Source organism: Chrysochloris asiatica, unplaced genomic scaffold (genome assembly GCF_000296735.1).
Source record: "Chrysochloris asiatica unplaced genomic scaffold, ChrAsi1.0 scaffold00028, whole genome shotgun sequence".
In the NCBI taxonomy this organism is placed as follows: Eukaryota; Metazoa; Chordata; class Mammalia; order Afrosoricida; family Chrysochloridae; genus Chrysochloris; species Chrysochloris asiatica.
Genome location: NW_006408546.1, coordinates 8,502,582 through 8,518,671, shown reverse-complemented (window position 1 = coordinate 8,518,671; position 16,090 = coordinate 8,502,582). Strand labels below are relative to the sequence as shown.

The following is a 16,090-nucleotide window of genomic DNA, read 5'->3' as shown; positions in this document are numbered from 1 at the left end:
GTGGGTTCCTGCGCTAGACTGCAAAGTCGGTTTGAACTGCAAAGTTGATGGTTCAAGCTCACCAGTTGCTACTTGGAAACCCTCTACAGGGTCATGGTGGGTCAGAACTAACTCAAGGGCACTTAGCAACAACAGTACCCCTGTCAGTAGATTGGTATTTGGTGTGGGGCAGGCAGGATCTCTCAGCCTGAGGTCATGTGACACTTTGGCCACCCTGGAGCAGAGGACAGTGTCACTCACTTCAAGGCACCTGAGTAGCCGTAAAAGCGTTCGTGGGAGTTGCAGGCACATTTCTCTGGTCCCTGGCACAGTTGACACAGCTTGGGGAACTTATTCCGATCTGCACAGGGGACACAGCTGGCAGAGAAGAAGTTGGCCACTGCTGCTCGGAACAGAGAAATGGATGTCAGGGTTGCCACAGCTAATGACACCTGTCAGCCTAGGCTTATTAGGGGACAGACAGTGACCAAAACAGACCTGCAAACTCAGACCCAGCTACGCTTTTCATCAAGATCAGTGGGTCCCACATAAGGACAAGTTAGTCCCTTTGCTCCCTCCTCCCCAAGATAACAGGTCTGTGCTTCTACCCACCAAAGCCTTTCTCAGCTGGCTGCCAGCCCACCCACCTCCCTCCTTGACAAGAAAGAAATTTTCTCTGGGAGCCACGCCTGGGAGTTCTGGCCTGCAGAGGAGCAGGCAGAAGGCATGGCCATCAGGTGCCACCAGAGAAACTTCCAATAGAATGCGAACATGCATTAACTACAGGCAGAAAACAGCCTCCAAGGAAATAAATCACGGGGGTGCAGCAACTGTAACCTTCGATGAGGCCCCTGATACCCTCTCCTGCAGGACTCCTCTGGCAGGGTACTAGGAGCTCAAAGAACTCAGCTGACACTCCCAAAGGAAGCCTGCCTTGGGTTTAAAGCTTGTATTTTCCCCTTCCCTAACCTCTTCATAGTTCATCACACAGGTTCACGGGACAGTGACTATGTGGCCCCAGTGTAGCCTGTGTGGGCAGCTGGAGTAGAGACACCCGTCCAAATGCAGCCACCCTCCTGCCAGCTTACCATTCTCAATTGGCACACGGGGCTCCGGAAAGCTGCAGAGAAGCTTGCCAATAGGGACATTCCACCCAGCAGACCTGCCCAGGCCCGTGTGGCAGGATTTCTTGTCTTTGAGCTCATTGAATTGGAAGCCACTGTCCTTCAACACCACAGCCACAGCATAATATCCAGTTTTGGGATCTGCAAAAGGACTGAGTAAGTACAAAACCCCCATTCTGGGTCACAGGGAAACACTGATCATTACTACGGGAGTTGGATAGGGTAACCCGTGCTTACAGCTGGAGGTAAGGAGTGGGGAATCAGCCACAAAGGGAACATTTGTAAGAACCTCCAGGCAAACACTGAGACCAGAAGGCTATATGCTGTAAGCCTACTTTGGACCTGCAGTGTATCTGCCTATACCTCTCAACTCAAGCCCGCCAGGAAACTGGAGATGTGGCAATAGACACCCACATTCCTTGACTCTCTGCAATTGTTTTCTGACTCTTGACACGGGTTCAAGAAGAGTCAGGCTGGTCTCAGAAGAGTTACAAGACATTCGGAGCTACTCTTGTGTGCTCCATAGTGGTCTCTCCCATGTTTGGTACCACCCAAGATGCACCACTAAAGCCCAATGGCCTTTGTGTCAGACTGCACACAGCCTACTCTGTTTCCCCACTAGGCACATTTTTAGGCCCAGAAGTCAGTGTCAGGAGCACCTCAACCAGCCCAAAATACCAAGGAGGCCTTAATTTGTGTGTGTCGCAGTCAGAAGGGCCCTCATTCTGCACAAACTCCACTGAGAGGAATATTCATTAGTAATCTCCATTACCTGCCAGCAAAGGACAAGACTCAGCACCTACCAAAACAGAACAAACTCCCTTCTGGTCCCCTGGGAGAACTTACTTTCTTTTGTCCCATGGAACTCTGCTGCAACAGGCTTCAGATTGTGGGGGGACAGGCCTGCCTCATACAGCCAGCCTGCATCAAGAGTCATAGTATCTGCTCGCTTATCCTGAAAAAGGACAGACCAGACCACAATGAAGCCCTTACTTGCAAAAACCAAACCAAAAGTTAAACTCACTGTCATCGACTAGATTCTGTCTCATGGTGACCCCATGTGTTACAAACTAGAACTGTTCTATACCATTCCGATTCAAAGCAAAAGGGATTCAGAGGGGAACCTCAATCAGAAAAGATGGGGAAATCAAAGCCAAGTATGATCTCCTAGGTGAACATAATCAAACCCAGAAGAAGGTAAGTCACAATGAACGGACATCAATATAAACATCAGACCTGGGTCCTCAAAGATTCGGGAAATAATAGAGAGGAGCTATGTATGAAACATTTAGTGTCATATGTGAGATGAAGGTAACTTCAAAGATAAGCATAGTGTAATACATTATCAGAAAGAAAAAGAAAAACTTTGAAAAATGGAACTTTTAGAAATGAAAATTGAAATAAAAAAAAAATCACTGGATATCCCAAAAGACTTGAAAGCAGAGACTCAGAGACTTGTACAGTACCGTTCATTACAGCACTATTTACAATAGCCAAAAGGAGGAAACAACCCAAATGCCCAGCAACAGATGAATTGGAAAAAAAATGTTGTATATACATACAGAGAAATACTACTCAGCCACTAGAAGAAACAAAATACATGCTACAATTTGGATGGAGCTTAAAGATATTATGCTGAGTGAAATAAGTCAATCACAAAAGGACAAATATTATTATATGACCTCAATTTAAAGAGACAAAACAAAGGCAAAAGTACGGAGATCAAAGTTTATTAATGTTTACCAGGGGTGGAAAAGCAGGGTAAAGGGAAGGCTAATGATGATGGAAAAATCACATTGATTAAGGGTAGGGCTGCACAGTTGATAACTGCAATTACTGTTAATAAGTAGTACTCTTGGTGCGGCGCTGTAGGATCAGCACTGGACTGCAAACCGCAAGGTGAGCAGTTCAAACCCACCAGCTATTCCTAGGAAACCCTACATAGGGTCACTATGAGTCATAACTGACTTGAAAGCACTTAACAACAATAAAAACACCTGTAAAGGGAATTGTCAAAAGTTCTATGATTGTGGGCCGAAAACTGGGGGGGGGGGGGGGGGGGGGGGGGGGGGGGGGGGTGTAGTGTAGGGGGCGGGCTTCTAGGATATACCCTTTGGTTGGTTGATGATGCATGGAAGGGATTGGAACCATGGCAATGAGATGATATACGATGGAATGAATATAAAACTAAAGTTCTCTCGAGTAAACTACCATATAATTCACAATAAAACATTAAAAAAAAAAAGTTCTATGATTAACATATTTAAAACAACAACAAAAATTAATAAATAAAAGGAGCTGTTGAGGCTATATGTACAACCAAAGTCTTCATGAAGTTTAGTTCCTTGGTTTGGACATTTAGGCTCATGGTTTCATGGGACTAATTGGCATAATAACATGTTTAGTGCTTCTGTTCTACTTCGTAGTTTGGTACACATAGTGCCTAATGGCTTGCAAGTGCCCATCCAAGGCACACTTGGTCTCTATTCACCTGGAGCAATAAAGAAAGAAAGAGGAATGGGAAGAGAATACGGAATGTGTAGTTAATTGCCTTCATGAAAAATTGTCTCCTTAGCCAGGATACTAGAAGAAATGGATGGTTCTCAGTTACCAGATATTCTATAGAAGAATTCTGATCAAAAGGGGGGAAATGTGGAACAGAATTTCAAATTCTCATGGACTCCAGACTTTCTGAACACATGGAGGCTGAACGAACCCCTGAAACTACTGCCCTGAGATAAACTTTAAACTTATCCTGTGAAGTCTTCTTAAAAGCAAATAATACCCAGGAAACACCAAGGTCGGGTCCCCTCAGTGCAAACCCCCTTCCAAGACCAAGACTCAATGGGAATACACACTGATTGGTGACCACGCTCGACACCAGGAAGGGGAAGTGAGGGAAAAACAGCAATGAAGCGATGAGCTAAGCCCTACAACGTTCAAAAGTCTTCTGTGAACTCGGGTGAAGACCTGCTTGGCCAGCAGTGTGGCAAGACCTTGGGACTCTTGGGCCCAGAGTCAGTGACATAGCCACAGAGGGCTAGAGTGGAGAGTGAAGCGTCCAGCTGATAAGAAGAGAGGGCATATGCATAAGAACACCCACACTTGCAGATAATACCCACTTATCCTGGCTTCAGTGACTGCATGATCAGAGCTCAACTGGAAGAAGAAGAGAGGGAAAAAAAAAGTATTTTCATACAATTTGATGAACTTGACCTACACCTATGGAAGCAGTAGCTCAAAAGAGGGAACAAGTCCTTACAGCAAGAATCATTACCATCCCCTCCATACTCAGAGTAGACAGGGATGGGCAACTTGGACATTGGCTACCCAAAGTGGGGGGTGGGGGGCTACAAAGGCAAGAAGTGACTGGCTTACAAGCTTTCAAGAGGGAACCTAGATCCAGAGGGCCTGGAGGAAGGTAAAATCTCCAGTGAGTAGTATTCAATCTGACTAGGCGGGGCTGATGCAATGAAATGCAGACGGATCTCTTGTGATACAATAGTGAATAACTGTTATCAGGACTGATTGTGAGGGTCGGAAATGTAAAGGTGGATGTTTTATAGCAAGGAGGGGAGTGATTAACTTTTTAGTCTAGGAGCGGAGGTCCCTAGGACCATCAAGGGAGAAGAGCAGAGAGTGGGACCCTACCCAGGGAAGCAGTGATGCCTGAAATGGAGCCAGAGATGATGACGTGGAGCGATGGAGCAGCTGGAGACTTTAGATCCAGAGAGGGAGAGTGACTGTGTGCTGAAGACCTGGGGGGTACCGGGGAAGGATTGCATGGAGGGGATTGTAACCATGGCAATGAGACGATATACGATAGAATGAATGTAAAACTAATGTTCTCCCATGTAAACTATCACATAATTCACAATAAAACATTTAAGAAAAAAAAAGAATACAGGCCCAATGTGTAATGACAGAAGGTGAATACCTTATGGGAGGGCTGAGTGGGCAGGGAGGAGATTGAAAAGAAAACAAATTTTCTGCACACACACAGAAAAAAACAAATAATAGTTTATCTTAACTAGTAACAAACTGTCTGCTTTAATATTATGCTTTTTTTTTTTTTTTTTAATATTATGCTTTTTGAAGAACAATGTACACAAGCTTACATTGGCCATGAGTCTATGTTACCAGGAGAAGAACAACTCTGAAAAAGATGGGGATAATGACTGCCCAACTCAAAGTAATTGGTGTCAGTGAATTGTGCATGTGGAACATGTTCTCAACACAGCAAAATATTTTTTTTAAGTCAATGAATGTGTTACAGAACACATTAGGCATTGATTGATGTGAGGATTGGCAAAGGTAAGGATAAATCTGAAGAAGGCATCCAAAATGCTGCCCCCCAAAAAGCAGAAATAGGAATTATGAAAAATTGGTAAAAAGATACATAGGATAAAATTTCCAGGGCAAGATGGTGGAGTAGGGCAGATACACTGAGCAGACCCTCTGCAACAAAGACATAGAGAACAAGTGAGACAGACACAGATGGTGATCCTGAAGTTTCAGACAATGGGACAGAGAGGTGGATTGAGTGTTGACTGGAAAAAAAGAAGCTGAACAGGAACAGTGAGAGAAAAGCAGAGTGGGCAGGTTGTCAGCTGCCATGGATCAGTTCTGGCATCTTGAGCTTTTGTGAGCAGCTGTAGATACATTAGCCTGTAGGCACAGGAATTGGCTGGAGGTTGGCAGCAAGAGGGGATGGTTTTCTCTTGTTCTCTTGCCCTTGCCAAGCCAGCAGTAACTAGTGGCCTTTTTTTATTTTACTTGTTTAGTAGTGCTTGATTATTTATTAGAAAAAATGCAAATGCTTTTTCCAGGGAGTACTGGGCTGGGTACCTGGTTTTGTGTGTTTTGGTTTTCATAGCTTTTGTCCAAATGCACACAAACATCTGGAGGCCTGCTGCAGTTGTGAACTTAAAAAGCGACAGCTGTGCACAAACTGATTCAGAAGAGAAAATAATTCTTCCAATTTGGCCACCATCAGGAGTGGCAGGAGAGGATGCTGGAATGGATAGGGAACTAACCAGACTGAAAGGCTGGCTCTTGCAAAGGTGGGTGAGATGTCCAAATCACAGTCCAAGGAAGTGGAGCCAGGCATACCACCCCTGCTTCCATGGAACTGTGAACCCGCTACTCAAACATCAAACAAAGAACTGCATTCACAATTCCAGTCTCTATCATATCTGCTTGGTGTGGCACTGTAGGATAAGCATTTGGCCATAAAACAGTTTGAACTCACCAGCTGCTCCTTGGAAACCTATACAGGGTCACTGTGAGTTAGAACTGACTCAGTGGCACTTAACAACAACAACAACCACATCACAACCACTATGAGACAGGTGGTGAGTGCCTGGAACATATTCCACATACAGTATCAATTAAACAGAAAGACAATGACATCACAAGAAAACAGACAATTTCAGCTTACATGTAGAAACAAGATCGAGTGCCTCTAACAAGTGACCAAAACACAGAGTCAGAAAATATTATACCAGAAATGCTATCTCTAAGTCCCTAATTTCAACTTAGAATTATACAAGGAGAAAGTTTGTAGAAAAGTTCAATTACCTTTGAATTCAATTTTTTCAAGAAACTTCTGATGCCCTCTCATATATGTAGTAAAAGTATTATTCCAGAATAAAATGAAGCTAAACCAACTGCCACCAAGTTGATTCCTACTCACGGAAACCCCATCTGTTGCCCAGCAGAACTTCACTTCATAGAGTTTTCATGGTTGTGATCTTTCGAAAGAATGTCATCAGGCCTTTTTGCAAAGGGTCTAATCACCTACTTTTAAGCTTAATAATGTCAAGTACTTAACTGCTCATGGTACCTAGGGATTCCATTTAAGAAAAAAGATCTGCCCTGTAAACATTCATTCAATTCACAATAAAAACTTAAAAAAAAAATTATATATTCTTTAACAAATATAAAATAATTATTTTTTTAATTATGAAAAAAGGGAAGAAAATGTACTTACACAGGAAATACATAATTAAAGGAGATTAATATCAAGAGGTTGACTCTAAAAGGTCAAATAAAGGATATATTTCAAGGAAAAAAACTATCCCAGAAGGATGATCTGAGATGGAAAGGAACAATGAACACATAAAAACTGCAAACATGTCAGAAAATCAAACCAAAGTTCATTGTTTTGCCCTCTCTCTCACCACACAAACACATGTATTTTTTTTATACATTCAAATATATGATAAAGTATCCACATTGTGGGACTAAGAAAAGATAAGTATCAAATATTGGATGATAATAGTAATAACTAGTGTGGCGCTGTGGGCTAATGCGTCAGACTGCAAAGTTGTTTGAACTGCAAGGTCGGTGGTTCAAGCTCACCAGTTTCTCCTTGGAAACCCTATACAGGGTCGCTATGGGTCAGAATCGACTCGACGGCACATAACAACAACAAAAATAATAACTAAAAGGTGAAGGGAAGGTCTGATATATTGCATTCCATAGTCCCTTTGTTGTTGGGAAGCAGATCAGGAATATTTTACATAGAATCTGTTAAACTTACTTATATATAGTAAGTATTTAATGCAAACCATTAGAGAACACAGAGTATTAAATTCCAAAACAAATAGGGAGAAAATAAGTGGGATAAAGGGAAAAAATACAAATTCACACACACATACTCTCGATTTAAAAAGGCAAACAAGAAAGAAAAAACAGAAACATGGGAATATCAGGACATAACAATAAAAATGTAATATGGCAGAAACAAATCCAAATTGCCAATAATCACAATAAATTAAGGAACTAAATTTATTAAATGAAATAAATGAGATTGTTAGATTGATACAACAAACAAAATCTAGCAGTATGCTGTTTTCAAAAGCTACACCTAAAGCACACAGACAAAGATTTTTAGGTACTGGGACAGGAGGGGGAGTGCAGTAGCTCAGTAGGATAAGCTCAGGAATATCACCCACAAGCTCAGTTGCTCGAGCCCTCCAGCAGGTCCACAGGAGAAAGAGGAGGCTTTACTACTCCTTCAAAGATTAACAGTCTCGAAAGCCCTCAAAAGGGTCACTATGAGTCAGAACCGACTCCATGGCACTTAACAACAAAGACAAAGGGATATAAAAAGATAAAGTGGGAAAAATACGAAAGAAAACTGGTGTACGGTGTCAATATCATACATAACAGAGTTTAAGACAAAAACAAACAAACAAACAAACAAACAAAAAAGCCCTGCCAGAGATTGGAGTACTTCATAATGATAAAATATCCAACTCACTTTGGATAACAATTTGCCATGGTCTTAAAAGTCAAATGCTCATATACCCTGTGGCACAATAAGTCTGTTCCTACATACATGCTGAACACATATTCTTAATATTAGTATTCCAGGAGATTTGTATTAGAGCATTTAAGGTAGACCTGCTCACAGTATCCAAAGGTAGATGCAACTGCAGCGGCCACTGACTGGGAAATGAGTAACTATATTGCATACTGGATTATAACAGAGGTATGGACAATAATGAATGATAGCTATATTCAATTATCTGGGTAAATCTTACAAATATAATATCAAAGAGGAAAAATTAGTTTCAGAGGACTACATATAATAATATGCCACATTTATTTGAAAACTGAAAGGCTCTCATCCACCAGCAGCTCACAGGACAAAGATATGGCAGTCAAAGTTGCCCCAACCCAAAAAACCAAACTCGCTGTTGCTAATTACACTCACTATTATGGCGCTGTAAGGAGCTCTGGTAGCTTAGTGGTTATGAATCAGGCTGCGAACTGCAAAGTCAGCAGTTCAAAACTACCAGCTGTTCTGTGGGAGAAAGATGAGGCTTTCTGCTCCCGGAAAGATTTACAGCCTTGGAAACCCTGTACAGGGTTGCTACGAGTCGGAACCGACTCCACGGCACATAACAACAACAACATTATGGCGCTGTGGGCTAATGAGTCAGACTGCAAAGTCATCTGAATTACAAGGTTGGTGGTTCAAGCTCACCAGCTTTTCCTTGGAAACCCTATACAAGGTCGCTATGGATTGACTCGATGGCACTTAACAACAATAACAGTGATCCTACAGGACTGAGTAGATGTGATCCACAGGGTTTTCGAGACAATAAATCTTTACAGAAGCAGACTGCCACATCTTTCCACTGAGGAGCAGCAGATAGGTTAATTGTCGACCTTTTGGTTAGCAGCCCAGAGTTTGATTCATTGTGCCACTAATGATTCCAGTAAAGATTGGAGGAGGAGAGGTGTGATGTGCCGTGGAGTTGGTTCCGACTCCACGGCACACAGCCACCACCAAATCTTTATTTACGGGAGCAGAAAGCCTCATCTTTCTCTAGTGGAACAGCTGGTAGTTTTGAACTGCTGACCTTGAAGTTAGCAGCCCAATTCATAACCACTACTCTGCTCTGGTAGCGTAGTGGTTACGAATCAGGCTACGAACCGCAAGGTCAGCAGTTCGAAACTACCAGCTGCTCCGCGGGAGAAAGATGAGGCTTTCTGCTCCCCTAAAGATTTACAGCCTCGGAAACCCTGTACAGGGTTTTTATGAGTCGGAATCGACTCCACGGCACATAACAACAACAACAACAACGCTACCAGAGTAAAGATTCCAACCGTGGAAACCCTACGGGGCAGTTCTACTCTGCCCTATGGGATTGCTATTGACTCAACAGTAGGTTTGATTTTATTTGCTGCACAAGTACATGTCTTACAACTCAATAAAAAGGCAATAGAGTTTCAGGATTCGGGTTCCTCTGGCTGGGTGACAGTGCCCATAGGGTGCTATTCACGTAGAATCCTATGCTACCATACAGTAGTCCTGGGTGTAAGCTATGATAACTGACAATGATCCAGTTTGGGGAGCAGGTGATATATTCAGTGATAATATTTTTTTTTAATTAACGTTAAGTTGAAAATTAAGATAGGGCTATATGAAAGTGTATTGTGATATAGGGTTGCTATGAGTCAAAAGTGTGGCACTGTGGGTTAATGCGCCAGACTGCAAAGCCGTTTGAATTACAAGGTCGGCAGTTCAAGCTCACCAGCTGCTCCTCGGAAACCCTATACAGGGTCGCTATGGGTCGGAACCGATTCGACAGCACTTCACAACAACAACATGAGTCAAAAGTGACTTGATGGCAATGGATTTGGGTTTTGATTTTTGTTGTTTTATGATAGGCATTGATATCCAACTAACACACACACACACACGCATATGCCACCTGACCAGTTCTTTTTCTCAAAGCATTGATTCCTTATGATGAATCAGGTTCCATCTGACTGTGTTTACCTACCCCACCTAACCCCTCCTGTGATTCTACTCCTGCTCACTTTGTTCCCACAACCCTGGCTTCCTGCTTGCTCTAGCTCCAAAAACAGCTTGACTCTTTCTGGCTTCTGACCCTTTGCATATGGCATTGGTTACTGCCTGGAATACTCGACCCTATAGCTCTTTGCAGAGCCTAACCATGCTCATCCCTTGGGTTTCAACATATTTGCTGCCCTCTCTGAGACCCTACCTCTGACCACCCAGGCCAAAGTAGTTTCCTCTGTGTGTCAGAACACCCTGCTCTTTCCCTTCATTGTGGATCACACAATTTAAAATTAAATGTTGATGACCGGCAGGGTTGCAGGCTTGCGGGGTATACCTGTGGTTTGTGGATGATGCATGGAGGGGATTGTAACCATGGCAAGGAAACGATATACGATGGAATCAATGCGAAGCTAATGTTCTCCCAATTAAACTATCATATAACTCAAAATAAAGCATGATATATGCTTCAATTAAAATAAATTAATTAATTTAATTAAGTGTTTACTTGTTTGCAAGTTTTTCTTCTCTCCTCATTAGATGGTAAGCTGTCTGAGAGTAAGGACCATGCATGTTTAAACTCCCCACTGTAGATCCATGACTTAGCACAATCTGGTACATGTTTAGATGTATGAGTGAATTGTAGAAAACAAAAGATTAGCCATCATCTTCAACACGACACTTTGGTCTTCTTCCCCATGTCCATCAGTCATCTTAATTCCTCAAGATATATCAAGAACATTCAAGAAGATGTTATGCAGTAATTTTGATAGCAGATATCCTTGAGGCTCCCCCCACCCCAATTTGGAGAATTGTTGTTGTTGTTGTTGTTAAGTGCCATCGAGTCGGGTCCGACCCATAGCGACCCTGTACAGGGTTTCCAAGGGTGTAAATCTTTACGGGAGTAGAAAGCCTCATCTTTCTCCCGCGGAGTGGCTGGTAGATATACTGCCTCAAAATAGTCATCTTTGAGACTATGTTGGCTTATGCTATAAGAGTCATTAAAGATCCCTCCTATTTTCATTTTTGAAGTAAAAATTTCTTAGCAGTGGATTTGGTGACCCCACACATCAGCCCTCCTACCTGTGAGGAAAGAATTGTTCCAAAATGAGAGGAGAAAGAGAAACTCTGGATTTCCGTTCACTCTCCTTAAGGTAGCAGTAACTTACCACAATGGCCTGGATGCACTCATAGTAGGAAGATGTCTTCACACATGAAACTGGAAGGACACTTTTCATATCATTGCATTTGTCATTCTCTGCTTTTGATGTGACGCACCATTTCACAGTTTGGTCAGAGGCAGCCAGACAGAGCCCTAAGGGACAGAAGCCAGAGGTGTAAGGGATCCACATCCTATCCTGGTGGGAAGACAGCACCAACCTCCTAAGGGTCCTACCAGGGAACCACATCCCATCTGTCCAATCCTTCTCCCTCTTCTGTTCCATGAACACTGCAGGGCACAAGTGCCACTGCATTACAAGGTTGGGGCCACAAGGAGGGTACACTAATGGCCTCCTAGTTTCCAGCTGACTACTCTGTGCTGACCAGAGGGATACCTGTTTGACCAATTCTCAAATGCAGAAAGCAATTTAGTCCTCTGGACTCTCCTATCCTCCACCCTTCACCCGTCATACCCCTGACCTGCCATGGAATATGAGTCGTGGCGTAGACTCAGTGTTTCCAGGGCCTCAACTCAATGGCTTTATTCCACAATGCTTGATGCCCAACAGGGTAGGCACTGCTGGGTCAGAGAAGTTGGTGCTTTATCCAAGATCACCCAGCTTGTCAGTGGCCAAACCAGGTCTCCAGATTCCAGGTCTGGGGCTTTGCTCACTTGGATATTCCCAGAGGGCAACCCAAGAGACAAAAGAAGATGACAGCCCCAATTACTTTCTTCTTTGGTCAGTAGTGGGAGATAAACTATTGGAAAGAATGTGCCTATGATTTATTGAACACGCCATGGGCTGCCAAAAGAACAAATAGATCCATTTTGGAAGAAGTGCAGCTAGAGTGCTCCTTGGAGGCCAAGATGGCCAAACTTCGTCTCTCATACTTCAGACATACTGTCAAGAGGGACCAGTCACTGGAGAAGGATATCATGTTTGGTAAGGTGGAGGGTAAGAGAAAGAGAGGAAGACCCCCAACGAAATGGATTGGCCAAGTGGCAGCATCGATGGATTCAAGTGTGGCAACAGTAGTGAGGTTGGCCCAGGATCAGGCAGTGTTTTGTTCTGCTGTGCATAAGGTTGCTATGAGTTGGTACCGACTCAATGGCACCTAACAACAGCAACAAATCCTCTGTCAGGGACTCCTGGTGTGGCGCTGTAGGCTAAACCCACCGGCTGCTCCTTAGAAATCCTATACAGACTTGCTATGAGTTGGAACCAACTCAATGACACTTAACAACAGTTTTTCGTGGAGCACTGACTGCTCCAAAGCCCCTTTACCCTGACCATAGAAAATCAGAGCAGGCAGCCTGAGTCAATGGCAGATCCTCACAAATGCCCCAGGTCTATTAGTAAGAATTTGTCTCAGTCATGCATTACCTTTGCACAGCCCTATAAGGTACCCTGGGAATCCTGGTGTAGCACTGTGGGTTAATGAGCCAGACTACAAAGCAGTTTGAACTGCAAGGTTGGTGGTTCAAGCTCACCAGCTGTTCCTTGGAAACCCTACACAGGGTCACTATGGGTCGGAACTGACTGGATGGCAGCTTAACAATAACATGAGGTACCCTGTGGGAGACAACACAGGGGTTACCATTGGGTTGCTAATCACAAGGTGATTCAAATCCACCAGTTGCTCCTTGGGAGGTAGCATTGAAACCCTACACAGGGTCACTATAAGTACCACTGGGTGGCACTGAAAAACATCTGTGTCAGATGTTAGGTGGGGGAGAGACTTTGCAATGCCTGCCCTACTGCACCATGTGTGACACATAGCCAGCCCCCTAGGGCCTGACAGCCAGGTTCTCATTTAACCCTAACCTGATACCATCTAGTGAATACTGTTATTGTCCCCTCACTGGTAGGGGCTGGAGGAACAAAGAAGCCCCAACACCGTGGGCAATGTTAAATTACCCAATAAGCAAGGTAAGCCCGGGCTTGCTTGTGCTTATTTCGTAACCTGTAAAACACAGCACGTAGTTGACTCAGGATTTGGATCTAAGAAATCTGATTTCAAATCCCCTGCTCTGAATCACCTGGCTGCTCTTGTTACCCCAAGGGAGGTAGAGTCAGCTCAGTGAGGTTTTGAATGCCAAGCTAAGGAATGCGGACTTGACTAAGGAGGCAGCTGGAAGAGTTTTGATAAACTGTGATTAGAATTGTCCTCATTTGCTGTATTGCACACCGCTGCGTGATTTATCAGATAATGAGGGGAAGAAGACAGAAGAGAAAGCAATGAAAAGGTGACAAGAGACTTGAGCTGCAGTGGCGCGCAGTGGCGCTCACGGGCAGAGCAGATCAGAGCCGAGCAGTTTCCAAAGTGGTGGTAAACAAGGCTGAGTGCGGGGGTGGCGAGTGAAAGGCACTCGGCTTACAACCACAACGTGCAGCACAGATCGATGTGCTTTACAGGGGCGCTCGCCTGCTCTCAGAGAGCAAGGAGCGCCCAGGGCTTCGATGCACTTACCCAGGACCCCGCAGGCCAGCAAGACGCTGACGGTGAACCGCATCCTCCCGGGTGTGTGGTACTGAACGGCGAGCACAGACGGACCCAGCTTCTGTGCTGCCTCTCTCTCGGGCGCAGGCGCCCTTTTGTATTCAGCCGGGCCGCCCACAGGGCGCAACCTTTGACCTTGCCATATTTGCTCAGCTCGGTTACCCAATCGCCCCTCAACCTCTCCCCCTTCCTTTTTCACCCCCCGCCGGTCACCTCATTTCCCGAGCCCTGGGACAGCCCCATAGGTGGACTCCATCCAAACTGCTGACTAGAAGGGAAATCACATCAAATCAGATCATCCCCTTGGTACTGCGCACTTGCTCTATTTCAGGACTGTGGGGCTGCTGTGCCCCTGAATCCCCGCATGCCAGAGCAGGATATGCCTCTAGTCCCTTTACTTTTTCTAATAGGGAGACTCTGAGTTCCCTCCCGGGAGGAAAAGTTAATTGCCCCAGATCCCACGGAGGGCTAGAACGTGAGAATGACAGGGAGTAGATGTGGAAGGAGAATTAAATTGGACTTTAGGAAAGGAAACTACCAGCTGTTCCGCAGGAGAAAGATGAGGCTTTCTGCTCCCGTAAAGATTTACAGCCTCGGAAAACATGTACAGGGTCGCTATGGGTCGGAACCGACTCCATGGCACATAACAACAACTAGGTCAGGGAGGTTACGCCCAACACATTTCAATCCTTCCTGGGTACCCCTGCTCCTCCCTTAATACCCCACACCGTGAGGAGCTGCTCCTTCTCCCAGAGCCCCTGAGCATCTAGGCCTGTAGGCCTTTGGCCTTTGTTGCCCACAGTATGGGGCCAGAAACTTGCTGGGGGCAGAGTTACAGAAGTGACAGTCTCCTGGGGAATATCATCAGGACACTGTGACAGTCAGAACAAAGTGCTATGTGAGCACAAAGCATCAACCAAGGAGGATGTGGCCTGTATTCACCTCCTGAGTCAGTGATCTCCAAAGCAGTTTGATTGTACTTCCTTGTCAGTAAAAATATTGAGTTTGTGCCTTCTGTGTAAATTTTGCTTGTTGTTGTTGTTAAGTGCCGTCGAGTCGGTTCCGACCCATAGCGACCCTGTACAGGGTTTCCGAGGGTGTAAATCCTTACGGGAGTAGAAAGCCTCATCTTTCTCCCGCGGAGCAGCTGGTAGTTTCGAACCGCTGACCTTAAGGTTCGCAGCCCAATTCGTAACCACTACGCTACCAGAGCTCCTTTGCTTAGCTGTTTACTAATACTTTGTGTATATTTCAATTGTGCACAAAAACTAGAGAAGAATTGATGCATTTGAATTCTGATGTTGGCAATGAATATTGAATATAGCATGTTTGCCAGAAAAACAAAAAAAAGTTAATAAAAGGATGAGCTAAGGATGAAATATTATTGTTGTTGTTAGATGTCATAAAGACCATACTGACTCATAGCAATACTATGTACAACAGTCCTTTGCCATCCCCACGATCATTATATTTGAACCCAATGTTGCAGCCACTGTACCAATGCATCTCGTGGGAGGGTCTTCCTCTTTTTTGGCTATCTATTTACCAAGCATGATGTACTTCTCCATAGATTGGTTTCTCCTGATAACATGTACAAGTATGTGAGACAAAGTCTCACCATCATCACCTCTAAGGAATATTATGGCTGTACATCTTCCAAGATACATGTTTTTGTTTTTCTGGCGATCATGGTATATTCAAATATTCATTGCCAACACCAGAATTCAAATACTTCTCTAGTTTTTCTTATTCATTGTCCAGTTTCCTATGCATAAAAGGCAACTGAAAATATTATAGCTTGAGTCAAGTGCACCTTAGTCCTCAAAGTGACACCTTTGCTCTTTAACACGTTAGGAGTCTTTTGCAGAAGAATTGCCCAATGCAATCCATCGTTTGATTTTTTTACTGCTGCTTCCATGGTTATTGATTGTGGATCCAAGTAAAATTAAATCCTTGACAACGTCAACATTTTTTCTGTTTATTATGATGTTGTTTATTGGTCTGT

At 44.1% G+C, this 16,090-nt stretch overlaps 1 protein-coding gene across 1 annotated transcript in view; it reads right to left on the bottom strand.

Annotated features, from left to right (window-relative positions):
• LOC102832831 (serotransferrin-like) overlaps nt 1-14,098 on the bottom strand; it is a 68,715-nt gene extending 54,617 nt beyond the window's left edge. The window contains 5 exon segments of the mRNA XM_006840033.1: nt 241-382; nt 1,068-1,244; nt 1,950-2,058; nt 11,592-11,737; nt 14,056-14,098. Of these exon segments, the coding sequence (XP_006840096.1) occupies nt 241-382; nt 1,068-1,244; nt 1,950-2,058; nt 11,592-11,737; nt 14,056-14,098 (617 nt within the window).
• Nucleotides 14,099-16,090: the final 1,992 nt, after the last annotated feature.